This window comes from Callithrix jacchus, chromosome 11 (genome assembly GCF_049354715.1).
Source record: "Callithrix jacchus isolate 240 chromosome 11, calJac240_pri, whole genome shotgun sequence".
In the NCBI taxonomy this organism is placed as follows: Eukaryota; Metazoa; Chordata; class Mammalia; order Primates; family Cebidae; genus Callithrix; species Callithrix jacchus.
In genome coordinates, this window is record NC_133512.1 from 124,690,159 (window position 1) to 124,718,119 (window position 27,961).

General features: G+C 39.5%; 1 protein-coding gene and 2 pseudogenes across 17 annotated transcripts in view; all 3 read left to right on the forward strand.

Moving 5' to 3' along the window:
- Window positions 1-27,961, forward strand: part of CADPS2 (calcium dependent secretion activator 2) — a 564,672-nt gene that overhangs the window by 494,751 nt on the left and 41,960 nt on the right. For all 16 annotated transcript variants that reach the window (XM_054237741.2, XM_054237742.2, XM_054237744.2 and 13 more), the window contains one exon: window positions 3,025-3,099. In XM_054237741.2, the coding sequence (XP_054093716.1) occupies window positions 3,025-3,099 (75 nt within the window). The remainder of the gene's footprint in view (window positions 1-3,024; window positions 3,100-27,961) is intronic.
- LOC144578465 (aldo-keto reductase family 1 member B1 pseudogene) lies at window positions 15,648-17,196 on the forward strand (annotated as a pseudogene). Its single transcript, XR_013524304.1, has one exon. The product of XR_013524304.1 is annotated as an aldo-keto reductase family 1 member B1 pseudogene (transcript).
- Window positions 16,105-16,635, forward strand: LOC144578464 (aldo-keto reductase family 1 member B1 pseudogene; annotated as a pseudogene).

The following is a 27,961-nucleotide window of genomic DNA, read 5'->3' on the forward strand; positions in this document are numbered from 1 at the left end:
TTGTGTGACAACAGTCAGGCGAAATGGTGCGGTTTACCTGATCGTAAAGAGGCCAGGATTTCTGATTTCCCTGGGCTTCATGAAGTAAGGATTCCTGAATGGTTATCTTAATGTAAGTTCAGAGTCATGTGCTGGGAAAGCAGGCAAAGTTTGCCTTTGAGGGCAAATGTGGGGAGACTTAGCTTAAGAATAAATTGGAATCTACCAAAGCCCTAGTATCTAAGATTATCAATCCGACTTGAAGTATTCTAAGAATTTTATTTTATTTCTCTCTTTTTAAATTTTAACTTTTGTTTTAGATATGAGGGCACCTGTATAATTTTGTTACACAGGGGTATTGCACCCAGATCATGAGCATAGTACCCAATAGGTAGTTTTTCAACCCATACCTCCTTTCCTCCCTCTCCCCTCTAGTAGTCCAGTGTTTATTGTTCCCATGTTTATGTCCATGTGTGCTCAGTGTTTAGCTCCCACTTATAAGCAAGAATATGCAATATCTAATTTTCTGTTCCTGTGTTAATTCGTTTAGGATTGTGGCTCCAGCTGCATCCATGTGGCTGCAAAGGACATGATTTCATACTTTTTTATGGCTGTGTAGTATTCCATGGTATATATGTACGATATTTCTTTATCTGGTCTACCATTGATGGACACCTAGGTTGATTTCATGTCTTTGCTACTATGAATAGCATGACAATGAATATACAAATGCAAGTGGTTTTTGTTTTGTTTTGTTTTGTGTGTAGTGATCTGTTTTCCTTTGGATGTGTACCTAGTAAATGGGATTGCAGGGTCAAATGGTAGCTCTGTTTTAAGTTCTTTGAGAATCCATTGACTTTCACTGCTTTTCAAGAAAAATGGGTGTAAATAAACTGTTTAGTGGCTCATCACTTGATTTTAAGATATGCCCAAATCAATTCAACTCAAAAGTTTAACATGTAGAAGCTCTGTATTTTATATATGATAGCTTTCTGATGACATTTGATCACTTTGAGTTCAAAAAATAAAGTTATGAAATAGAGAAAAACACTTGGGATAAGGCATATTTAAGAACCTGCTTGGAAGTCTGGATGCCTCAGTACCTGTATGCTTTGGAGCACTTTCCATGTAAGAGAGAAGTGAGATGCTTGAAGCCTAATTCCTGTATCTCTTTCCTCTTCCACCCCGAAGAGGAGACTCACGTGGCATTTAGTTTCCTCTTGCTGCTCACACTGACCTGGAGCAAGACAGATGTGAAAGGAGAGTGGCAGAGTGGGAGAGCCAGGCAGAGCTCATTTGCATAAGCTTCTCGGTGACTCAGTCAGCTGCACAGCTTTCAGCCAGGAGCTGGTGGGCCTTTTTTTTTGTAACTGTGTCTGTAGAGGGATTACCCTGCCCATCAGCCCATGCAGTGGAATTGTTTACCTGGTCTCAGATCTATGTTCATGTGAGGGCATGCCTGGCTCAAAAAATCATTAATAATTTAGACTGGATCAGAACTTTAACAGCCAGCCAGCTTTTTCAGGCTTTTCTTCTTCTACCTGTTTTTCTCTCTTCTCTCCCCTTTTCCTTCTCTTCAAGCTATCTCAAAAGCAAAAATATCAGCAATAGTGGTATAGAAATCCACTCTGTACGTTTCAATTCCATTTACTCTCTAGGGAGCACAAATTTGGTAATCGATAAAGGCTTTAAGTGAGACAGATATGCTTTAGTGGATGTAATATGTGCCCAGAAAATTCCACATTCACATCGATGTGGTTAATTTTAGATCACTCATCATTACACACTTAGACTCACACCCACACACACTCACACTCACACAGAAAAAGAAAATAATTCAGATATTCCAAAATTCCTCCTTTATTATTTATGCAGGTTGATGATAACGACTTGTAACTGTCAGAACCCTTGGGGAGACGGGTGGAGTGTCGTTCCTGAGTAATCCTAAGCAGACCTAAGTTGATGTTTTGTTCTGTATGGAAACTTTGAGACATGTTTTCAGCACAAAAAAAAAAAAAAATAGCTTTCAAAAACTTACGTCTTAAGAAACCATTCAACCAGCAGTGAAGTTGGTCTAATGTTTATATTGACCTGAGTACTTTTACTCGATGCATTTTGTTAGCTGTTCCAAGAAGCCTTGAACCATCGAGATGGGGTTAGTCTTTACAAGTCACATTTTCTGTGAAGTGGCTATTGGGGACAATCAGCTGTCAGATAAATGCTTCTAAAGGAAGAATTACTGTTTAAATGGATGTGCCTTCACAAGCCTTGGAAGCCCCAGCTCCTGCTAATTTGAGAATGGAGCCCTCTAGTATTCTCTAAAGAAAGAAAGAAAAAAAAAGTCTTTCAGGTTGATTTTAAATACATCATTTTTTGGTATTTATTTAAAGGCATCTTTTTCATGAGGAAGTGGTAATAAAACTATAGGGAGTGAGTGATGTTTCATTATACCTTTTATGGCCTATTAATTTGTTACCATCTATACACCTTTGTTGATGAAATTTTAATTTTGCCCTTGCTCGAGCATATTGTAAGAATTGTATAAACTGCTGCTCCCTGTGCTGACAAAAAGGTCCTTTTAGAGTGAACAATTGGGAGCTCATTTTATTTCTAGAGCACATTTAAAATAACTTATGAATGAGAGTTGTCAGACATGAAATGCAGTATTAATTAAATCTTTTTCTAGTCTTTTTGCTTCTCCAGCTAAACCAACCCTTTAGAAAAATACACGGCCACCTTAATTATAGAGGAGAAGACAAAAAATATCCTTCACATTCCTGTGCCTGAATAAGAATAAGAACTCAATTCATCTAAATAATAACCCCATTAGCTGCTTAACTCAACAGTGCACATGGGAAAATTTTCAATCCACAATGTAAAAAGTGTTTATTGGGTGGATCATTTTCAAGGTTTTGTTCTTTTAATGTTCAAAATGATCATTTTAAGTAAATCTGATAGGTCATAACTAGTAGATTTAGAGCATTTATGACTTATGACAAAAGTTTTGTGTCATGTCAACTAATGAATTTTTCTTTTAATATCTAGCAACAATACCATTCAAAAATAGATGATCTGATCGACAACAGCGTAAAAGAAATCATTTCACTGTTAGTTTCCAAGGTAATGTATTGTTTATTCACCTTTTTAAATCAAATTGAAAAATAATTTTCAATGGATTTTTTTAAATGTCGTGTGTTTAAATATCTAATTGAAAAAATATAGTTTAAAAGATTAATGCAGGGAAAATTAGAATTTTCAGGAAAGTTAGCAAAAAGGATTATGAACACTATGTCACCATTTGATTTTTTTTTTTTTGGATATAATAAATTTTGGCTTTTCTTACCATTGTTGTCATTTTAAAACTAACTCTTCTTCCAGTAAAACCTTATTATGTTACATTCGTGTTCTTGTACTATTGAACTCCAGCAGATCTGAGTAGTCTTAAGTCCTTGAATTTAGCCCATCTGTGGTGATGATGGCACCAAGGCTCTGTATCTGGTCTTGGAGACAGACAGAGAAAGCTGGCAGGGTGACATCTCAGGTCCTCCATGCCCAGGAGTTTCCCAGGATTTCCAATTTGATGCTCAAAATACCTTTGACAAAAGCCATGATCTTTCACTGTATAAGTAGAGATGTAGCAATGGATGCATCATTAGTGATTAGATGGTTTAGATTCCAACTTAGGTATAACAGACGGTCATGGTTGGCATTTCAGATCAGGGGCTGATAAGGAAAGGAAGAGAGAACATGAGAGCACCAGGTTAAGAGGGCAAACAGAGAGAATGGGCGTCTCCTAGAGGCAATGTCCTATGAGGAGATAGATCCCACGCTCTCACAAGGCTTCATCAAAGAACCCCAAATCAGGCTTTGTAAAGTAACTGGAAGGATGACAAGAAGCAAAGGAAAAACCACCCTCAATTTAATAAACAGACAAAAGACATCCCATTTAGAAAAGAAAAAAAAAAAACAGAGATGTCCCGTAAACATGAAAAATGTTAATCCTCATTAATAATTTAAGAATACAAAGTAAGCTACAGTAATATACTATATTTTTCTAGCAAATTAGCATAAATGCTTCTAAGGTAACACTCAGTTCTGGGTGAGGTGAGACACCTTTTATATATTGGGGAGTATAAATTGTTATAGTCTTTCTGGAAAATAGTTTGGAAATACATCAAATACATTAATACCTTTTCACCTTTTTTTATCTTGTCATATGATTAAACACAAAAAATATGTATTTGTTAATATTTGTCACATTATACCTAACCAAAATTTGGAAACAACCTTAAATTCTAATGAAGGAAAAGGTAAAGTAAATTGTGGAACGTCTGTATTAAGAAATTATACTCTCAAAGACAATGATAAAGGAAGAGTTTCATAATATAGTATTAAATGAAAACAGCTGAATATTTAAAAGTATAAAATATAAACTGAATTTGAATCTTGCAGGAAAAAGGCTGCTAAGATAAACACTAGAATGGTAACATAGCTTTTCTTTGGGTAATGGGAGTATAGTTCATTTTTTATTTCATCTTCAATTTATTTTTTTGTATTTTTCAAATTATCTGGTGGCATGTCCTAGAGTGGAAAACAACCACGACGACAGTGTTAGAATGAAATCATCTCACCAGCTTGTTTTTGTTCTCCTGATTTTTACCACTGTACCAAATATCTACATATGCACGCATCTCACACACTCACCAGCAAGTGGATGGGAAAAGAATAATAGGAACACCATGGAGGGAAGGCGTGAACCGCTGGAGAATCAAGGTCTTTGAGGAAGAGCAGTGAGATTTCCACCCTCTGAGGAGCCCAGCACAGCAGCTTGCATCACCACATAGTCAACCCACTACAGTGAAATAAAGTTAACTTTGCACCATCTTCTCTGTGAGGCCTTCAGGGAAATGTTATTCAGATAGAACCACCCTGTGAACATAGTCCTCATGTAGAAGTTGCCTTTTGTGGAAAGTTTTTATAATCGGCATCTTTGACACCCTTGTCAAAGATTATATACTAGCATATAGATGATACAGGATTAATCAGGCAGCAAGAGGAAAAGTCCAAGCTTTTCTTTGGAGTTGGAAGGAAGAGTAGAGAGAAGGCAGATGGGACTGTACGTCATCTCTGCATCTATTTCTGGCAAAGTATGACACTTAAATTTTTCTATATCAAATACATCTGGTTAGTTTTTAAAATAGTCTATTTGAGCTAAGTAAGGAAAAGATGTTCTGAAATATCCTCACAGTCCACCAGTAGCTACTAGCCACATGTGATTGTGGAGGATTGGATTGTGGCTAGTGAAGCTGAGAAATTAAATTTTTAAGTTAATTTAATTTTGATTAAAAGAGCCTCGTGTAATACTGGCTATTACATTTAGAAATCAGGACTAGATTATGGTTTTCCTCTGTGCCTCATTTCTCCTCCTGTCAAAGCATGCTTATTATCTTTAATTCTTTGGCTGAAAAGTGTAAAATAAGTTAACTTGATAGGTTGAATGAAACATCTCAAAGATGATAGTAATTGATGTTTTTTAAAAAGATGTTTCAAATTAATCTCCATAATTATGATATTTTAAAAACCATTTTATTGAGATATGATTAATGTACAAAAAATGTGTACATGTTTAACATATACAAGATGAGTTTGGAGATAAGTATACAACCATAAAAGTATACAACCATGAAACCATCACCTCAATCAGTACCATAAACTTATCCATCACCTCCCAAAGTTTCCTCCAGCCCTCTTAAATAATTATTTCTGTGTGTGATAACAGTCACATAAGATCAATCCTCTTAGCAAATAGTATTGCTTCTATAGGCGTTATGCCGTGCAGTAGCTCTCTAGAATTTTTCATCATGCATAACTGAAACTGCTCTTTGGCAGATATCTCCCCATATCTCCCTTCCCTCAGCCCCTGAGAAACCAACATTCTATCCTCTGTTTCTATTATTTTGATTATTTTAAATTTCTCATGTAATTGGTACTATGTAATATTTAGTCTTCTGTGTCTGCTTATTTCAAAGAGCATAATATACTCTAGGTTTATCTGTTTATCTCAAATGGAAGGATTTCCTTCTTTTTTTGAGGCTGAATAATATTTCATTGTAGCATGTAACTCATTTTCATTATCCATTCACCTGTCTGGTGGATATTAAAGTTGCTTCCAAGTCTTGCCTATTGAGAAGAATGCTGCAAAGAAATGAGAGTGCAGATATTTCTTCAATATACGAATTTCATTTCCTTTGGATATATGCCCATTAGTAAGATTGCTAGATCATATGGTAGTTCTATTTTTCATGTTTTGAGGATCCTCCATGCTATTTCCATAGTGGCTGCACCGCTTTATATATCCACCAACAGCGGTCATTTTCTCCACATTCTCAGCGCTGTCCAAACAGATGCCAGCTAATATCTCAGTGTGGTTTTGATTTGCATTTCTCCAAAGATTAGTGATATTAAGCTCCTTTTTATATATCTATTGGCCATTTATATGTGTTTATTAGAGACATAGTGCTTTGCTCATTGTTCATAGAGACATAGTGCTTTGCTCATTTTTTTAAAACTTTAATTTTGTTTTTTGCTTTGAGTTTTAGGAGTTTCTTATATATTTTAGATATTAACTCCTTATCAGACAAATAGTTTGTAAACATTTCCTCCCATTTTATAGGTTGCCTTTTTATTACGTTGATTATTTCCCTTGCTGTGCAACAGCTGTTTTACTTGATATAATCTCATTTTTTCAAAAAGATTTCTTGCCTGTACTTTTTGTATTGTAGCGAAGAATCATTGCTAGGGCCAGTGTTTTCTTCTAGAAGTTTCATGGTTTGGGGTCTTAAGTTATTTAATCCATTTTTACTTGATGGTATTTAGTTGATGATTTTGTCGATCCATTTGTTTATGGTGTAAGAAAAGGGTCAAATTTTATCCTTTTGTAGGTGTACATCCACTTTTCCCAGCACTATTTATTGAACAAACCATCCTTTTCTGTTCACACCCTTGTCAAAGATCAGTTGACTATATGTGTGTGGGTTTGTTTCTGAGCTCTCTATTTTGTACTGTTTGCCTATTCATCTGCTTTTATGGCAGTAACATTATGTTTTGATTTTTTAGCTTTGTAATGGATTTTGAAATAAGGAAGTGTTATGCCTCCAGTTTATTCTTTTGATCAGAATTGTTTTAGTTATTTCAAGTTTTTTGTGGTTCCAGATTAATTTTAGGATTGCTTTTTCTATTACTGTAGAAAAAAATGCCACTGAGATTTTTATAGAGATTACATTAAATAAATAGATCCCTTTGAGTAGTATGAACATTTTAACTATAACAATTATTGTAATTCATGAACATGGGATTTTTTTTTAATTTATTTGTTTTCTGCTGTAATTCCTTCAGTGTTTTATACTTTTCAGTGTACAAGGTTTTCACTTTCTTGGTTAAATATATTTCTAAGTACTGCATTCTTTTTGATGCTATTATAAATGGGATTGTTTTCTTAATTTCCTTTCCATATAGTTACTTGTTAGTGTACAGAAATATGAATGATTTTTGTATGTGGATATTTTTTCTGCAATGTTACTGAATTTGTTTATTCTAACAGTTCTTTTTTGTAGACTCTTTAGGGTTTTCGGTATATTAAGATCACGTCATCTGCAAATAGAGATAATTTTACTTGTTATTTCCTGATTTGCATGGCTTATGTTTCTTTTCTTTTTCTTTTTTATTTATTTTTATTTTTTGTCTGCTTACTCTGGCTAGGACTTCCAGTACTATGTTGAATAGAAGTGGCAGAAGTGGGCATCCTTGCCTTCCGCTGTATCTTAGAGGAAAAAAAATTGTTTTTTACCATTGAGTATGATATCAACTGTGAATTTTTCATATGTAGCCTTTATTATGTTGAGGTAATTTTATTCTATTTCTAATATTTTGAATGCTTTTTATCATGAAACATTACTGAGATTTGTCAAGTAGTTTTCAGCCTCTATTGAGATGATCTTGTGATTTTTATCCTTCATTCTATTAATGTGGTGTATCATAGCAATTGACTTGCTTATATTCAAAAATCCTTGGATCCTAAGGATAAATCTCACTTCGTGATGGGGTATGATTTTTAATATGCTGATGAATTAAATTTGCTGATATTTTGTTAAAGATTTTTGTATCCATGTTTATCTTGGCTTGTAGTTTTCTTTTCTGGCAGTATCTTTTGTCTGGCTTTGGTATTAGGGTGATGCTGGCCTCATAGAATACGTTTGGAAATGTTCCCTCTTCTTTGTTTTTGGTAGAGCTTAAGAGAATTGGCATTAATTCTTTTTTAAATGTTTGGTGGAATTCACTTCATTAAATGTTTGGTAGAATTAACTTGTGAAGCCATTTCTTTGTTGTGAGGTGTTAGAATACAGATTCAGTCTCCTTATTGGTTATTGGTCAGCTTTGTTTTATTCTTTCGATGGTGTCGTGTTTCCCTGATTCTTCATGATCCCTGTGGCCTTACATTGGTATCTGTACTTTTGTGGAAACAGTGACATCTTTCACTATTTACAGTTTGACTTCAGCAGGAAAATCCCTTCATCACTCAACCCAGCTAGAGATTTTGTGTGGGCCAGCTGTTAGGGCTTGTGAGTAGGCCTGCTGCCACGCTCCAGAGGCAGGATAAATTGTGGTTTTATTTCATTAAGAAAAACTAAAACATCTTGGAAGGCAATGACTCTTAAATGTTAGCACACATGAAAAAAATTAAGAGCTATTAAAATGCAGGAGGCGGAGGCTGCAGTAGGCTGAGATTAAAAAAAAAGTGAGGGTGTGCCAAGATGGCTCAGAGGACACAACACCAGAATGCAGCTCCCAGCAAATGAGATGCAGAGGGCTAGAGGATTTCATGATTCCAAGCAAAGTGTTGGTTTCATTTCAGTGGGACTGGTAGGTCACTGAAAATAGCCCAGGGAAGGCAAGCCAAAGCCAAACTGGGCAAGAGCAGCCCAGGGAGGGCTAACAGAGACAGGGCAGGGTGTGTCCCCACCTGGAACGTGTAGCCAGCTTGGAGGGTCAGGGACTTCACCCCCTCAGTGCTCCTATTAGGATCCTGTGCTTACCTCATCCCTCCTGCAATCCACGGTCCACAAGAGCCCCACTGGACTGAGGGGCACCATGGGTTGTTTATGCAAATCTGAGTGATAGCTCCTGCCTCATGCTGCAAGTTGTTGGCACGGACCTTGTTGAACTAAGACCAGAAGGACAGAACCACCTGTCCCATAGAAAGAGGCAGAGTTGAAAGAGGGGAAACAGGCCACAAGGCCTGGCAGGCCCCACCCCCACAAAACTCAAACTGAAGCCAGTGTGCTAGAGAGCTCCACAGCAAATATACCAGTTTGACCCCAACAAGGAAGATCAAGCTCTGGGAAGGAGGGACGCCATTGTGAAGGCAGGGCTAATCTCACCTCACCTGTGTAAACAAATTGGGTAGGGAGGCAGGAGACCACCCAGTCAACAGCCTGACTGAATCCAAGACAGCCCAGCAGCACCTCTACAGGCCAAAAAAGATTACAGCTCCAACCTCAACAGAAAGGGAGTCCACTCAGAGATTCCTCCCGAAATCACCAACTTCAAAGATGAAAGCAAGATAAATCCACCAAGATGGGAAGAAACCAGTGCAAAAAGGATGAAACCATCAAAGACCAGAACACCTCTTCGGCTCCCAGAGATCACAACTCCTCACCATCAAGGGAACAAAACAAGATGGAGAATGGGTTTGACAAGTTGACAGAAGCAGGCTTTCAGAAGGTGGGTAAAACAAACTTCTCTGAGTTAAAAGACCATATTCTAACCCAGTGCAAAGAAACTAAGAACATTGAAAAAAGGTTAGATGAAATGCTAACTAGAATAAGCAGCTTAGAAAAGAACATAAACGACTTAATGGAGCTGAAAAACACAGCATGAGAACTTCACAAGACATACACAAGTTTCCACAGTGGAATCAATCAAGCAGAAGAAAGGATATCAGAGATTGAAGATCAAATCAATGAAATAAAATGAGAAGGCAAGATTAGAGAAAAAAGAGTGAAAAGAAATGAACAAAGCCTCCAAGAACTATTGGATTATGGAAAAAGACCTAATCTACCCTTGATCAGCATACCTGAATGTGAAGGGGAGAATGAATCCAAGCTGGAAGACACGTTTCAGGATATTTTTCAAGAGAACTTCCCCAACCTAACAAGACAGGCCAACATTCAAATCCAGGAAATACAGAGAACACCACAAAGATACTCCTCAAGAAGAGCAACCCCAAGACACATAATTATCAGATTCACCAGGGTTAAAATGAAGGGAAAAATGCTAAGGGCAGACATAGAGAAAGGTCAAGTCACCACAAAGGAAAGATCATCAGACTCACAGCAGGTCTCTCAGCAGAAACTCTATAAGCTAAAAGGGAGTGGGGGTCAATATTGAACATCCTTAAGGAAAGAACTTTCAATTCAGAATTTCGTATCCAGCCAAACTAAGCTTCATAAGTGTAGGAGAAATAAAATCCTTTACAGAGAAGCAATTGCTGAGAGATTTTGTCACTACAAGACCTGCCTTACAAGAGCACCTGAAGGAAGTACTAAACATGGAAAGGGACAACCAGTACGAGCCACTGAAAAAATGTACCAAATGGTAAGAACAATGATGAAATGAAGAAGCTGCATCAACTAACGGGCAAAACAACCAGCCAGTAACAAAATGCCAGGATCAAATTTAAACATAACACTATTAATGTTGAATGTAAATGGCTTAAATGCCCCCAGTCAAAAGACACAGACTGGCAAACTGGATAAAAAGTCAAAACCCATCGGTTTGCTGTATTCAGGAAACCCATCTCAATTGCAGAGACTCACATAGACTCAAAATAAAGGGATGGAAGATTTACCAAATGGAGAGCAAAAGCAGGAGTAGCAATCCTAGTCTCTGATAAAATGGACTTTGAACCAACAAAGATCAAAAGAGACAAAGAAGAGCATTACATAATAGTTAAAGGATCAATGCAACAATTAGAGCTAACTATCCTAAATATAAATGCACCCAATACAGGAGCACCTAGATATATAAAGCAAGTTCTTAATGACCTACAAAGAGACTTAGACTCCCACACAATAATAGTGGGAGACTTTAACACTCCACTGGCAATATTGGACAGATCAACAAGACAGAAAGTCAAAAAGGATATCCAGGACTTGAACACAGATCTGGACCAAGCAGACCTAGTAGATATTTACAGAACACTCCACCCCAAATCCACAGAACACACATTCTTCTTAGCATCACATCACATTTACTCTAAAATTGACCACATAATTGGAAGTGAATCACTCCTCAACGATGCAAAAGAATGGAAATCATAACAAACAGTCTCTCAGACCATGGCACAATCAAATTAGAACTCAGGATTAAGAAAAGCACTTAAAACCACACAATCACATGGAAACTGAACAACTTGCTCCTGAATGATGAATGGATAAACAACAAAATGAAGGCAGAAATAAAAATGTTCTTCGAAACCAATGAGAACTAAGATGCAACAAACCAGAATCTATGGGACACATTTAAACAGTGTCTAGAGGGAAATTTATAGCAATAAATGCCCACATGAGAAACAAGGAAACATCTAAAATCGATACTCTATCATCAAAATTGAAAGGGCTAGAGGAGCAAGATCAAAAAAACTCAAAAGCAAGCAGAAGAAAAGAAATAACTAAGATCGGAGCAGAACTGAAGGAGATAGAGAAACCAAAAAGCCTTCAAAAAATTAATAAATTCAGGTAGCTGGTTTTATTGAAAAGATCCACAAAATAGACCGCTAACTAAACTAATAAGAAAAGAGGGAAGAATTGAATAGATACAATAAAAAACCATACAGCAGAGATCTTAACAAGTTCCTCAGAAAAACAAACTACCATCAAAGATTGCTACAAACTGCTCTATGAACATAAACCAGTAAATCTTGAAGAAATGAATAAATTCCTGGACATTTGTATACTCCCAAGACTAAGCCAGAAAGAAGTTGAAACCCTGAATATTCCAATAGCAAGGTCTGAAGTCGAGGCAGCAATTAAGAGTCTACCAATCAAAAAAAGTCCAGATGGATTCACAGGTGAATTCCACCAAATGTAGAAAGAGGAGCTGGTACCATTCCTGTTGAAACTATTCTAAACAGTATAAAAAGAGGGAATTTTTCCCAAATCATTTTATGAGATCAACATCATCCTGATACCGAAACCTTGCAGAGACACAACTGAAAAAGAAAACTACAGGCCAATGTCCATGACAAACACAGATGCAAAAATCTTCAGTAAAATACTGGCAAACTGAATCCAACAGCACATCAAAAAGCTTATCCACCACAATCAAGTAGGCTTTATCCCTGGGATGCCAAGCTGGCTCAACATACGCAAAGCTGTAAATGTAATCCACCACATAAACAGAACCAAAACCTAAAACCACATGATAATCTCAATAGATGCAAAGAAGGCATTTGACAAAATTCAACAGCCCTTCATGCTGAAAATTCTCAGTAAACTAGGTATTGATAGAACATATCTCAAAATAATAAAAGCTATTTATGAGAAACCCACAGCCAATATTATACTGAATGGGCAAAAACTAGAAGCATTCCCGTAAAAAACTGGCTCTATCTTAAACTGTAGCCATTCCAGAGTTCTATTGGTTTCACAGTTTTTCAGAACACTGTGCCTTTTCACATTCTGCCCCCTGCATGAAGAGCCCTTTTTTCTTTCTTCTTATACTTCAACTAGAAAAGTCTTGGTTTGCTCTCCTTTCCAGAAGACATCTCGCCCTCCTAAGCAAATTTAGCTCTCTCCTCACCCAGTGACCTCTGTGTCCACTGTCGCTGCCATTTTTTCATGGTTTCATGTGTCTCTGAATCCTCTTTATCTATTATTATTTCTACATGCTTGTCATATAACCCAATGAGTAATTGCTGAATAAGTGACATTAAGAAAAGATGAAAGTAAATCTGGAAAATGCTGAAGAAATGTGCTCTGGCATCAATACTCCAATTCTGTTCTCTAACCTACAACATAGAATAAAGCACTTTACATAAAATTATATAATGTACTGTGACTCTGCCCTAATGAAAAAGGGCAATATTTATTTTTTAAAGGGATTGAAATTCAGAGCCATGAGGCAGCGTAAAGTTTCAGAATGCGGCTCTGTGCCAGAAAGTGTGCCCAATGCCAGGGATACAGCGCTAAGCAAAACAAATGAGGTCCCTGCCCTCAAGGAGCTTGCTAACCCTTGGAGGAGACACACTAACAAACATAAAATGCAACCCACACAAATGTGTCAGGTAGGATAATCTGTGATGGAGTGACTCATTTAGTCAGGGAGGACAGGAACATTTTTCCCAAACAAGTGAAGCTTGAGCTGAGTTCCTAAGAATGAAAGAGATAACCCGGATAAGAGAGATAAAAGGACCATTTAAGGAGCAAGACAAGGCTGCAGAAGTGAGCAGAAACTTGTAGGAAGTACTAAGGAGCTTAAAGTCTTTATCCCAAGAGCAGTGTGGGAAGTCACAGAAAGGTTGGAGAGCATGAGTAGGGACTTAATCAGATTTGCATTATAAGAAGATTCATCTGACTGCCTGTAGGAAACAGATTGGAGAGGGGATAGTCTAGAAGCTGTTACTTGGTCTTTGGTGAACTAATACAAAGACATTTAAGATGTATAATGGAGAGAAAGGGAAATAGTAAGGAGTACTCTTAGGTTTATTGCCTGAATGTTAGTATCATTTTTAGATTCAGGGTGTCCTGAAGAGAAACAGATTTGGAGAGAGAGACCATAATGACAGTATTGGACATGTTGAGATTGAGCTGCTTTTGAGACATCCTAGGGAGGAGACGTCAAGGAAGACATTTGGCTATTTGGGTCTGGAGCTCAGAGGAGGGATATAGGGTAAAAATGTTGGTGTGATTGTAAGATTTCAGCAATTGAAAATGATACTGTATCAGCAACAACTGTTCTCAGGCCAAGGTACTGTAACTGGAACACCTATGGAAAAAAGGGAAGGTAACCTTAAAAGAAAGGGGAAAAAAGCAAAAATTCTTCTAGCCAGAAAAACCTTCAATAATTTTTACCAAGGGGAAAAAAATAGGAGCATTAAATCTTACCAAGGAAAGGGTACAAGAAATGTCGTATTTATTGCTACTTTATGTTAAAATTAAACCAACCAAAGTGTGGGATCATCAGAAAAACTGGGTTCTAGTCCCATTTTCTCATGTTACCAGCTGGGTCTCCTCACATGAATCATTTTCCTGATCAAAAAAGTGGGTGTATTGGTTTTTTAAAAAACTAACAGCCTTTTCTCAGTATAGAACAAAAGTCCTATGCACATCTTTGCAGGGAGCCTGCTGGTAGCCTGCATCTGTTGTCTCCAGGTTCTAGAAACTCATAGCATATGGAATGCTGGAGTTAGAAGAGTCCTGAGGTCATCTACTACGGACTTTTCAAACTTTTTTGTAAAGTTTTTAAGAGATACTTTTACATGCTTTAAAAATGTTTATAAAATATATTAATGTCTCAAATAAATCTTAGCACTGCAAAATATAACACCAGTCAAAGTAAAGTGTTAATATCAGCCTGATTAAGAAGGGAAGGGAGCCCTGGGGCCCTACCTGGGTGGCCTCACCTTTCAAGGCCAGACTAGTCACCAGTCCAGTCTCTCCATTCACAGATGAAGAAACAGAGGCCCGAGGCCACACAATAGATGTCAGCAGAGCCAGGATTTGGCCCCTGTGGTCCCTAAGCCTATGATCTCTCCACAACACCATGCAGAATCAGCAAGACTAGGGAGGGGAAAGTGGCAGTTTCACCCTCCAGCCCTCTTGTGTCTCTGTAATATCTGGATTGTTCCAGCCAGCCTGCAGGTCCCTTCATGCAGGTATGCATTCTGTGGGACCGGCTAATAGAGTCCATCTAATTAGAGTAGCTATGTGGGGTAACTCTAAGGTAGATGAAAATGGGATACATTATATATAGTGATGAAGATGACAAGGCTGGGTGCAGTGGCTCACACCTGTAATCCCAGTACTTTGGGAGGCTGAGTTGGGCAGATCACTTGAAGTCAGGAATTGGAGACCAGCCTAGCCAACATGGTGAAACCCTGTAAGATAACTGAATTATTCAGGTGGGCCCAATGTAATCACAAGGTCTGTAAAAGGGGAAAGAGGTAGCAAAAGTGAAGAGCCGGAGAAAAAGATGAGATGCACTGGGTGCGGTGGCTCACACCTGTAATCCCAGCACTTTGGGAGGCCAAAGCAGGTAGATCATGATGTCAAGAATTCAAGACCAGTCTGGCCAATATGGTGAAACCCCATCTCTATTAAAAGCACAAAAATTGGCTGGGCGTGGTGGCATGTGCCTGTAGTCCCAGTCACTTGGGAGGCTAAGGTAGAAAAGTCGCTTGAACCTGGTGGCGGAGGCTGATGTGAGCTGAAATCACTCCACTGCACTCCAGCCTGGGCAACAGAGTAAGACTCTGTCTCAAAAAAAAAAAAAAAGAAGAAGAAGAAGATTAGATGGTAAAAGCAGCGTTAGAGACATGCTATGTTGCCAGCTTTGAGGATGGAGGACAGAGACCATGAACCATGAAATGCAGGCAAGAAATTAGAAAAGTCGACGGTTCTGGGCAGGGGTCTGGGGAGCACAGCAGCAATGGCGGGCCACCTCGTGATCTACAACGGCGCCAAGATGCCCATCCTCGGGCTGGGCACCTGGAAGTCCCCTCCAGGCCAAGTGACCGAGGCCGTGAAGGTAGCCATCGATGTTGGGTACCGCCACATCGACTGTGCCCATGTGTACTACAATGAGAATGAGGTGGGGATAGCCATTCAGGAGAAGCTCAAGGAGCAGGTGGTGAAGTGTGAGGAGCTGTTCATCGTCAGCAAGCTGTGGTGCACGTACCATGAGAAGGGCCTGGTGAAAGGAGCCTGCCCGAAGACGATCAGCGACCTGAAGCTGGACTACCTGGACCTCTACCTTATTCACTAGCCAACTGGCTTTAAGCCTGGGAAGGAATTTTTCCGGTTGGATGAGTCAGGCAACGTGATTCCCAGTGACACCAACATTCTGGACACGTGGGCGGCCATGGAAGAACTGGTGGATGAAGGGCTGGTGAAAGCTATTGGCATCTCCAACTTCAACCATCTCCAGGTGGAGAGGATCTTAAACAATCCTGGCTTAAAGTATAAGCCTGCAGTTAACTAGATTGAGTGCCACCCATACCTCACTCAGGAGAAGTTAATTCAGTACTGCCAGTCTAAAGGCATCGTGGTGACGGCCTACAGCCCCCTAGGCTCTCCCGACAGGCCCTGGGCCAAGCCCGAGGACCCTTCCCTCCTGGAGGATCCCAGGATCAAGGCGATCGCAGACAAGCACAATAAAACCACAGCTCAGGTGCTGATCCGGTTCCCCATGCAGAGGAACTTGGTGGTGATCCCCAAGTCTGTGACACCAGAACACATTGCTGAGAACTTTAAGGTCTTTGACTTTGAACTGAGGAGCAAGGATATGACCACCTTACTCGGCTACAACAGGAACTGGAGGGTCTGTGCCTTGATGAGTGCTGTCTCCCACAAGGATTACCCCTTCCATGAAGAGTTTTGAAGCTGTGGATGCCTGCTCATCCCTAAGTGACCTATACCTGTGTTTCCTGCCTCATTTTTTTCCTTGCAAATGTAGTATAGCCTGTGTCATTCAGCAGTGGGACAGCGGCTTATAGAGTGGCCCAGCGAGAGCGTGTCTGGCTTGATGCTGGATCTGACGAGGCCTGTCCGTAGAGTAGAAGTCTCTTCCAGTTTGCTTTGCCCTTCTCTTTGCCCCACTGGGGAAAGTACAACCTGAATACCCTTTCTCACCAAAGAGAAGCAAAATCTTCCAAGTCAAAATGGTGCCACTAACAGCTGAGTTTTGACTGCTTGGAACTGTAATCCTTTCAGTAAGACTTCTCTTTGCCTCAAATAAAAAGTGCTTTTGTGAGTTGAAAAAAAAAAAAAAGAAAAGAAATTAGAAAAGTCAAGAAAACGAATTCTGCCCTAGAGTCTCCAGAAAGGAACTCAACCTTATTGACACTTTGATTTTAGCCCAGTGAAGCCTTTGTTGGACTTCTGAACTACGGAACTATACCGTAATAAACATTTGTTGTTTTAAGCCAAAAAAAAAAGAAAACATTAGCTCAGAGCAGTGGAGCACACTTATAATCCTAGATACTCAGGAGGCTGAGGCAGGAGAATAATTTGAACCCAGGAGGCAGAGGTTGCAGTGAGCCGAGATCACATCATTGCACTGCAGCCTGGGTGATGAAGTGAGACTGTCGCAAAAAAAAAAAAAAAAAAGGCCAAAAAAAAAACTGGGGGAGGGCCGAGAGTAAAAATATGGTTAACAGCCAAGAGTAAAAAAAATGACAACTCTCAGAAAGCACTCTTGATCAATTCTGGGTATGAATTAAGAGATCATAATGCCCAACTTCCTAGATTCTCAGTTATTGCAAAAAAAAATGATTTAGGAAAGAATATACACTTCCCCCCCAACTATATTGACACAGATATACGGATGTATACACACACACACACACACACACACACACACACACTCTCTCTCTCTCTCTCTCTCTCTCTCTCTCTCTCTCTCTCTCTCTCTCTCTCTTTCTCTCTCTTTCTCTTTCTGGTAACTTAGAATATTTTCCCTAAATTTCTCTTAAAAGTAGGTTAGATAGAAGACAAATCTAATCTGACTGCCTAGACTATATAAGTAAAATTTCCTGTTAACTTAGCCTGGTGAAGTTAATTTCATTAAATTTGTTCAATTTAATTGTTTGGATCAAGGCCATATATTCAGAAGGCACCTGTTCAAACCCAAGTATGTGCCCAGAAGGAATAGCATAATATAATACTAAGAGCCTTTGGCAAAGAGAGAATGCAATAAAATAGTCCACTTTATTTATGCGGGCAAGAAGAAAAGGAACAGTGTGAGAAAACAGTGTGGTAAATTCACCAACATCTGGTCTAGGTATGTTGTTTTAGAAGTTGTCCTAGCTACTTTGCAGAATAAGCTACATTGTGAATCAATACATGTAAATAAATAAATCAAACACTCCCTCTTTCCCATAGATGTGTAGGATTCTGGTAAAACCGTTTAGGAGTCTGTTGGAACAAAGCTTCAAAAAAGTAGTTTCACAGCTGGATTCACAAAAAGAGGATGGGAAAGAGAAAATTATATCATATTTTTATATTATTATACATTAACATTCTGATTTGGGGAAGATAACTTATTTTCTCCTAGTTTATGACATTCTGATTCTATCTTCACTTTTTTTTTAGAATATGTTATCAAAACATGTTTATTTTTAATTTTAAAAAGTTTTTTAATGTAGATTAAGGGGGGTACGTGTGCAGATTTTTTAATTGAATTTTAGGCTTTGGGGTACATGTGAAAAACATGCAAGATTGTTGCATAGGTACACACATGGCAGTGTGATTTGCTGCCTTCCTCCCTGTCACCTATATCTGGCATTTCTCGCCATGCTATCTCTCCCCAACTCCCCAGCCCCCACTGTCCCTCTCCTATTTCCCCCCAACAGACCCCAGTGTGTAATGTTCCCCTCCCTGTGTCCATGTGTTCTCATTGTTCTACACACACCTAGGAGTGAGAACATGAAATGTTTGATTTTCTGTTCTTGTGTCAGTTTGCTGAGAATGAAGGTTTCTAGGTTCATTCATGTCCCTACAAAGGACACAAACTCATCGTTTTTGATGGCTGCATAACATTCGATGGTGTATATGTGCCACATTTAAGGGGGTACATGTGGGGGTGTACATGCCACATTTTCCCTGTCCAGTCTATCATCGACGGGCATTTGGGTTGGTTCCAGGTCTTTGCTATTGTAAACTGGGCTGCAATGAACATTCCTGTGCATGTGTCCTTATAGTAGAGCGATTTATATTCCGTTGGATATATATCCAGTAATGGGATTGCTGGGTCAAATGGAATTTCTATTTCTAGGTCCTTGAGGAATCACCACACTGTCTTCCACAATGGTTGAACTAATTTACACTCCCACCAACAGTGTAAAAGTGTTCCTATTTCTCCACATCCTCTCCAGCATCTGTTGTCTCCAGATTTTTTAATGATCGCCATTCTAACTGGCGTGAGATGGTGTCTCAATGCAGTTTTGATTTGCATTTGTCTAATGACCAATGATGATGAGCATTTTTTCATATGTTTCTGTTCCTCATGTATGTCTTCTTTTGTAAAGTGTCTGTTCATATCCTTCGCTCACTTTTGAATGGGTTGTTTGTTTTCTTCTTGTAAATCTGTTTTAGTTCTTTGTAAATTCTGGATATCAGCCCTTGGTCAGATGGGTAGACTGCAAAAATCTTTTCTCATTCTGTTGGTTGCTGATTCACTCTAATGACTATTTCTTTTGCCCTGCAAAACTGTGGAGTTTGATTAGGTCCCATTTGTCTATTTTGGCTTTTGTTGTCAATGCTTTCAGTGTTTTGGTCATGAAGTGCTTGCCTACTCCTATGTCCTGAATGGTTTTGCCTAGATTTTCTTCTAGGGATTTTATGGTGTTAAGTCTTATGTTTAAGTCTTTAATCCATCTGGAGTTAATTTTAGTGTAAGGTGTCAGGAAGGGTTTCAGTTTTTGCTTTCTGCATTTGGCTAGCCAGTTTTCCTAACACCATTTATTAAACAGGAAATCCTTTCCCCATGGCTTGTTGTTGCCAGGTTGGTCAAAGATTGGATGGTTGTAGATTTGTGGTGTTGCCTCCTGTGGTGTGGCCTCTGCTCTGTTCCTTTAGTCTGTATCACTGTTTTGGTACCAGTACCATGCTGTTTTGATTACTGTAGCCTTGTAGTATAGTTTGAAGTCTGGTAGTGTGATGCCTCCTGCTTTGTTCTTTTTGCTTAGAATTGACTTGGCTATGCACGCTCTCTTTTGGTTCCATATGAAGTTTAAAGTGTTTTTTTCCAGTTCTTTGAAGAAGGTCATTGGTAGTTTGATGGGGATAGCATTGAATCTATAAATTAGTTTGGGCAGTATGTCCATTTTCACGATATTGATTCTTCCTAAGCATGAACATGGAATGTTTCTCCATCTGTTTGTATCCTCTCTTATTTCGTTGAGCAGTGGTTTGAAGCTCTCCTTAGTTGTATTTCTAGGTATTTTATTCTCTTTGTAGCGATTCTGAATGGCAGTTCATTCTTGATTTGGCTCTTTTTAAGTCTGTTATTGGTGTATAGGGATGCTTGAGATTTTGGCACATTGATTTTGTATCCTGAGACTTCACTGAAGTTGTTTATCAGTTTCAGGAGATTTTGGCCTGAGATGATGGGGTCTTCTAGATATACAATCATGGTTGTCTGCAAATAGAGACAATTTGGATTCCTCCTTTCCTATCTGAATACCGTTTATTTCTTTTTCTTGCCTGATTGCTCTGGCTAGAACTTCCAGTACTATATTGAATAGGGGTGGTGAGAGAGGGCATCCTGTCTAGTGCCAGATTTCAAATGGAATGCTTCCAGTTTTTGCCCATTCAGTATGATATTGGCTGTGGATTTGTCGTAAATAGCTTTTATTATTTTGAGATACATTACATCAATACCTAGTTTATTGAGGGTTTTTAGCATAAAGGGCTGTTGAATTTTGTCAAAGACCTTCCCTGCATCAGTTGAGATAATTATGTGGTTTTTGTCTTTGGTTCTGTTTATGCGGTGAATTATGTTTATAGACTTGTGTATGTTGAACCAGCCTTGCATCCCTGGAATGAATCCTACTTGATCATGTTCGATAAGCTTTTTGATGTGCTGTTGCAATCAGATTGCCAGTATTTTATTGAAGATTTTTTGCATCTATGTTCCTCATGGATATTGGCCTGAAGTTTTATTTTCTTGCTGAGTCTCTGCTGGGTTTTGGTATCAGGATGATGTTGGTCTCATGAAATGATTTGGGAAGGATTCCCTCTTTTTGGATTATTTGGAATCGTTTCAGAAGGAATTGTACCAGCTGCTCTTTGTATGTCTGGTAGAATTGGGCTGTGAACCCATCTGGACCTGGGCTTTTTTTGTGTGGTAGGCTCTTAATTACTGCCTCAGCTTCAGATCTTGATACTGGTCTATTCAGGGTTTCGACTTCTTCCTGATTTAGGTTTAGGAGGATGCAAGTGTCCAGAAATTTATCCATTTCATCCAGGTTTACTAGTTTATGTGCATAGAGTTGTTTATAATAATATCTGATGATAGTTTGAATTTCTGTGGAATCTGTGGTGATTTCCCCTTTATCGTTTTTTATTGCATCTATTTGATTATTCTCTTTTCTTTTTTATTAATCTGGCTAGTGGTCTGTCTATTTTGTTGATCTTTTCGAAAAACCACCTCCTGTATTTATTGATTTTTTGAAGGGTTTTTTGTGTCTCTGTCTCCTTCAGTTCTGCTCTGATCTTAGTTATTTCTTGTCTTCAGCTAGGTTTTGAGATTTTTTGATCTTGATCCTCAAGCTCTTTCAATTTTGATGACAGGGTGTCAATTTTCGATCTCTCCTTGCTTCTCATGGGGGCATTTATTGCTATATATTTTCCTCTAGAGACTGCTTTAAATGTGTCCCAGAGATTCTGGTATGTTGTGTTTTCATTCTCACTGGTTTCAAAGAACATCTTTATTTCTGCCTTCATTTCATTGTTTATCCAGTCAAGAGCCAGTTGTTCAGTTTTCATGAGGCTGTGCGGTTCTGAGTTAGTTTCTGAATTCTGAGTTCTAACTTGATTGCACTGTGGTCTGAGAGAATGTTTGTTATTATTTCCGCTCTCTTGCATTTCTGAGGAGTGATTTACTTCCAATTATGTGGTCAATTTTAGAGTAGGTGTGATGTGGTGCTGAGAAGAATGTATATTCTGTGGATTGGGGGTGGAGAGTTCTGTAAATGTCTATTAGATTTGCTTGGCTCAGGTCTGAGTTCAAGTCCTGGATATCCTTGTTAATTTTCTGTCTGGTTGATCTGTCTAATAATGACAATGGGGCGTTAAAGTCTCCCACTATTATTGTGTGGGAGTCTATGTCTCTTTGTAACTCATTAAGAACTTGCCTTATAAATCTGGGTTCTCCTGTACAGGGTGCGTATATATTTAGGATTGTTAGCTCTTCTTGTTGCATTGATCCTTTTACCATTATGTAATGTCCTTATTTATCTATTTTGATCTTTGTTGGTTTAAAGTGTATTTTATCAGAGACAAGAATTGCAACTCCTGCTTTTTTTTCTCTCTCTCTCTATTTGCATGGTAAATCTTCCTCCATCCCTTTATTTTGAGCCTTTGTGTATCCTTGCATGTGAGATGGGTTTCCTGGATACTGCTCACCAATGGGTTTTGGCTTTTAATCCAATTTGCCAGTCTGTGTCTTTTGATTGGTGCATTTAGCCCATTTACATTTAGGGTGGGAATTTGATACTGTCATTTTGATGCTAGCTGGCTGTTTTGCCCGTTAGTTGATGCAGATTCTTCATTTTGTTGATGCTCTTTGCCATTTGGTATGTTTTTGGAGTGGCTGGTACTTGTTCCTTTCTATGTGTAGTGACTCTTTCAGGAGCTCTTGTAAAGCAGGTGGTGACAAAACCTCTGACTACTTGCTTGTTCACAAAGGATTTTATTTTTTTTTCACTTATGAAGCTTAGTTTGGCTCGATATAAAATTCTGGGTTGAAAGTCCTTTTCTTTAAGGATGTTGAATATTGGCCTTCACTCTCTTCTGGCTTGTAGGGTTTCTGCCGAGAGATCTGCTGTGAGTCTGATGGGCTTCCCTTTGTGGGTAACCCGACCTTTCTCTCTGGCTGCCCTTAGCATTATCTTCTTCATTTCAACCCTGGTGAATCTGACGATTATGTGCCTTGGGGTTGCTCTTCTTGTGGAATATCTTTGTGGTGTTCTCTGTATTTCCTGGACTTGAACATTGGCCTGCCTTGCTAGGTTGGGTAAGTTTTCCTGAATAATATCCTGAAGAGTATTTTCCAGCTTGGATTCATTCTCTTCGTCACATTCAGGTACACCTATCAAACATAGATTAGGTCTTTTCACATAGTTCCATATTTCTTGGAGACTTTGTTCATTCCTTTTTGTGCTTTTTTCTCTAATCTTGCCTTCTCATTTTATTTTGCTGAGTTGATCTTCGACCTCTGATATCCTTTCTTCTGCTTGGTCAATTCAACTATTGAAACTTGTGTATGCTTCGCGAAGTTCTCGTGTTGTGTTTTTCAGCTCCGTCAGTTCACTTATATTCCTCTCTAAGTTTTCTATTCTCATTTGCATTTTGTCAAATCTTTTTTCAGTGTTCTCCGTTTCTTTGCATTGGGTTAGAACATGTTCTTTTAGCTCACAGAAGTTTCTTATTACCCACCTTCTGAAGCCTGATTCTATCAGTTCATCACTGATTCTCCATCCAGCCTTGTTCCCTTGCTAGTGAGGAGTTGTGATCCCTTGTAGGAGGAGAGGTGTTCTGGTGTTAGGTGTGTTCATCCTTTTTGCACTGGTGTCTTCCCATCTTTGTGGATTTATCCATCTGTCATCTTTTTAGTTGTTGACTTTCAGATTGGGTCTCTGAGTGGGTGTCCAGTTTGTTGATAATGAAGTTATTTCTTTCTGTTTCTAAGTTTTTTTCTAATAGTCTGGCCCCTCTGCTGTAGGACTGCTGAATTCTACTCCAGGCCCTGCTTGCCTGAGGATCACCTGCAGCGGCTGTAGAACAGTAAGGCTTGCTGCCAGTTTCTTCTGCTGCTATCTTTGTCCCAGAAGGATAATCGCCAAATGTCTGTCTGAGCTCTTCTTTATGAGGTGACTCTTTAGATATACAGGGGTCAGGAAGCTGCTTGAGGAGACAGTCTGTCCTTTATCAGAGCTAAGGTGCTGAGCTGTGAGCTCTGTTGTTCATTTAGAGCTGCTGGGCAGGTACGTTTAAGTCTTCTGCAGCAGAACTTATAAACCCCTTTTTTTCCCATGTGCTCTGTCCCTGGGAGTTAAGGCTTTATTTATGAGTTTCTGTTGTGCTGCTGCCTTTTATTCAGGGCTGCCCTGCCCAGTGAAGAGGCATCCTAGTCACTGTCTGCCTGCAGAGGCTTTGCTGAGCTGCTGTGGGCTCCACCCAGCTACCATGTGAACTTCCCTGCAGTCCTGTTTACACTGATGTAGTTAGAACTGCCTTGGCAATGGCAGCACAACTCTATAATGGTGGACTCTCTCTGTAACGGTGGGCTGCCTCAGCAATGGCAGGCTACCTTCGTAGTGGTGGACTGCCTCGGTAATGGTGGATGCCCCTCCCCCCACAGAGCTGGACCTTCCCAGGTTCAGCTGTGCTTGCTGTGAAACTCTCAACCCAGAGCGTTTCCAATTGCTGTTTTTTTGTGGGGGTGGGACCAGCTGAGCCTAATCACCTGGTGATCACCTGAGGCCCTGCCTCAGAGCCTTTCTTTTAGTTGAACGGTCGACTCTCTCCCAGGTGTTCCAGTCGCCTGTTGAAAAGGCACCGGGATCTGTGTGATTTCCTGCGCAGTGACTCACTGCACAGGCTGAAACAGCAGCGCTGAGATTCGTGGTGCTTTTTTGCCTGGGAATCTCCCAGCCTGGCTCCCTGTTTCAGTCCCCTTTTTAACCAGATGAATAAGTGACTCTGACTTCCCAGAGCTCCAATCGCCAGCTAAAACAGTGCCCAGACCCGTGTAGTTTGTACAGAGAACCACTGCACTGGGGTGCCGGCAAAATAGCCACACCAGGCAACCCAGCCCCCCACTGGCCAAACCAGCCATGCTGGTGGCCCATGGGGCTGCTCCACCTGGGAATCTCCTGGTCTGTGGGCAATAAAAATCCATATGAAAATGTGAAGTCCACTCACCCTCTGCACTTTCACTGGGAGCTGCAATCCTGAGCTGCTCCTAATCGGCCATCTTGGATCCCTCCCAGATTTTTAACTATACTAGTTAGTCCTGATCTTAACAAACAAAAACTAAACAGCTAATGAATACCTCTCGTCCCTTTCTCCCCTACAGAAAACACTTAGTTTTTCATTATCAGTCATACTGGGGATGGTTGTGTTTTCTGTGGAAGATTTTATAACTTGCAGTGCAAATAATGCAAATATTTCTTGTTTACTTCATGAAGTGTCACAGCTAAAAAAAGCAAGAACTGTGTGTTTTGAACCCTCTCTGGAATCCTCCCTGTCACTTAGAATTTATGGTTCTTCCATTCCTATGAATTTTATATGCTGTCAAAATCGACAAGAATTGTAAATGCACATGCCTTGAAGCACTCTTCATGTTTTTTTCTACCAGTCATTTCCAAGGGCTTCGTGAGACAAAGTCAGTAATTGCTCAGACAGACTTTAGGTGTTAAATATTTTTCAAACAAACCCAGTTAATGGCATCAGTAATAAAGAGCAGGGTAACAAAGAGATGATAGTGTTTCATTTCAACCCGACACCCTCAGGAGAACAGAGAACACAAGGCAAACCCGTAAGTGTTTGTATAGTCCCTGAGCTGTACAGACAGAGTTCACAGGAAGCGGTTAAAGATGCAGCAACTAAACCAGCATTTAACTGGGTTTCCTTGGAATCTTGCTGTTTTATGCAATTAAAAGCCTGGTGGAAGATATATCATTACTACTCAATCTTGATGTTTATAATAGAGTTCAATTTTTAAGGTAGCTCTTCTACTAGGTGTGCCTCAACAAAAATCTTACAAAGAAAACCTTTCTGCAGGAACTGTATGACTCAGCTGGTTAATCCCAGAGGTGCCATCGCTGTTCACTGCCATGTAAGCCATTAGATTCCCTGCTGTACTGAGCCTCCCCAGGGACCTTTAGGGATAGGGAGGAACCCAGGAAAGACTCTCCACTACTTTTGAAATGGAGACAAAGAATGCTGAGGCATGATTGCAGCAGACCACAGGTTCACACCAAGGACTAACTTGTATGTAAGCCAATGATGCTCCATGCTCTGAAGAAGATGAGAGAGAGAGGCTGCCAGATGCCACAGTGGAGAAACTTCTGCCTTAAATGCATATGCCAGAGACCTTCCTAGAGAGTCATTTTAGCCACTCTATTTCTGCTGTCCTTCGACTCAGCTCCTGTGCCACCTCGTAAAGGAAGCTGACACCATATCCTATAGTCAAAGACATTCTTTCCCTCTTCTGGTTTCACTTATACTGCTTACCTGTCTACACTGACCATAACACTTCTGCTTTGTGTCTTATGCAGTTGTATTCATGTCTGTCTCTCCCACTAGTTTGTATTTCCCAAAGGGAAAGGTCTAAGACTATTGTATTTTTGTATTTCCTATCTTAGGTACTCATTAATAATTATAACAAAATGAAACTTATTGAGCTATTTTTTTAACTTGAGACAGGGTCTTCCTCTGTGATCCAGGCTGGAGTACAGTGGCACAATCATTTTTCAGTGAAGCTTCTTAACTCCTGGACACACGCCACCATGCCCAGCCAATTTTTAATTTTCTTTGTAGAGAGACAGTTTCACTGTGGTGCCCAAGCTGGTCCTGAACTCCTAGACTCGAGCAATCCTCCCACCTTGGTCTCCTAAAGTGCTGAGATTACAAGTGTGAGACACCACTCATTAGCCTTTGTGTACTTATATGCTGGGCACATTGCATATATAGTATTGTTTCTTATGATTCTCTAACATGATAGGTAAAGAGCATGGGCTTTGGAGCAAGACCACCTGTGTTCAAAGCCTTTCTCCTTCTGCAGTCTGCCAAATAACCTTGAAACAGGCAGAATCCCAGTGGTTTTCTGATTTATAGCCTCAGCTCTATTCTATCTCCATAGAAGCCCCATAGATTTAATTGAATTAGACCCATTAGCTTAAAGACCAAACTTATTCCTCTTTATCACTAAGTAATCCTAAGGCAGCCCCCATTAACTTGTGACTTAATGTATTCAGGTTTTTAGACACAGAAAGTGATTTTGCTAATCATATGAATAATATTAATTTTTACATTTCTTTAGTATTTTGTCATTTTTACAGTTCTTTCATGTAAATTACCTCTACTGATCTTCATACCATTCTTGTAAGGTGGGCAGGATGACTGTCCTTTTCCCCACTTTACTGAGAAGTACAATGAAGAGAAAGAAGCAAAATGACTTGAAATTTATCTCATAGCCAGACAGTGGCAGAGCTGCAACCGAATCCAAGATATAAGTTCATTGACAGGCTTCCTGCCTCTATCTTGCTTTGTTCCTCAGCAATACACACGTGTATATGCAGACTCACTAGCAGGCACCAAGAACCAGGTGCTGAGCTAGAGCTTCCATGGTTCAGGCTGTCTAGTAACCATAGTGATTGCCGCTGTCCTCGTGGCAAGTGAGATCACCCAGCACACACTTGCTCCAAGATTTGAGTTACAAGAGATGAGGCATTTTCCACTGAGGGCCATTAAGTTTGGAATTCCCTTGTCTTGGTCTGACATAACCCTAGAGTATTCATCTTCTGGGTTCCTGCAAACCATATCAAGTTGAGTTAGCCAGTCATGATTGGCAAGAAATCCTAACAGGCAGGAGGAAGGTGCTAAACTGACCTCTACATGTGAGCAATTTGCAGTTTTGTGGGTGGATTATTTTTCCCTAGGTATCCTTTAGGATAGCTACCCAGGTATACATTATTCTCATTCTTTAAAAATGCATTTATAGTTCACAGTCTGCATGCTTTTGTTTCTGTGTTCTTACATCATGTCGCAAACAATGTGATGGAGAAACCTATAGGGAAGTTTTTGTTTCTTTTGCATAAACTATTTTGCAGTAATTGATCAGCCATAGAGAAAAATATTATCTCCTGTGCACTCACAGCAAGTTCTCTGGTCACTAGAGACCAATAAACTGTGTCCCTAAAACTATTATCAGTTTGTCGGAAGAAGCTGCTATGTGAACAAAAAACATTCTTCATTAA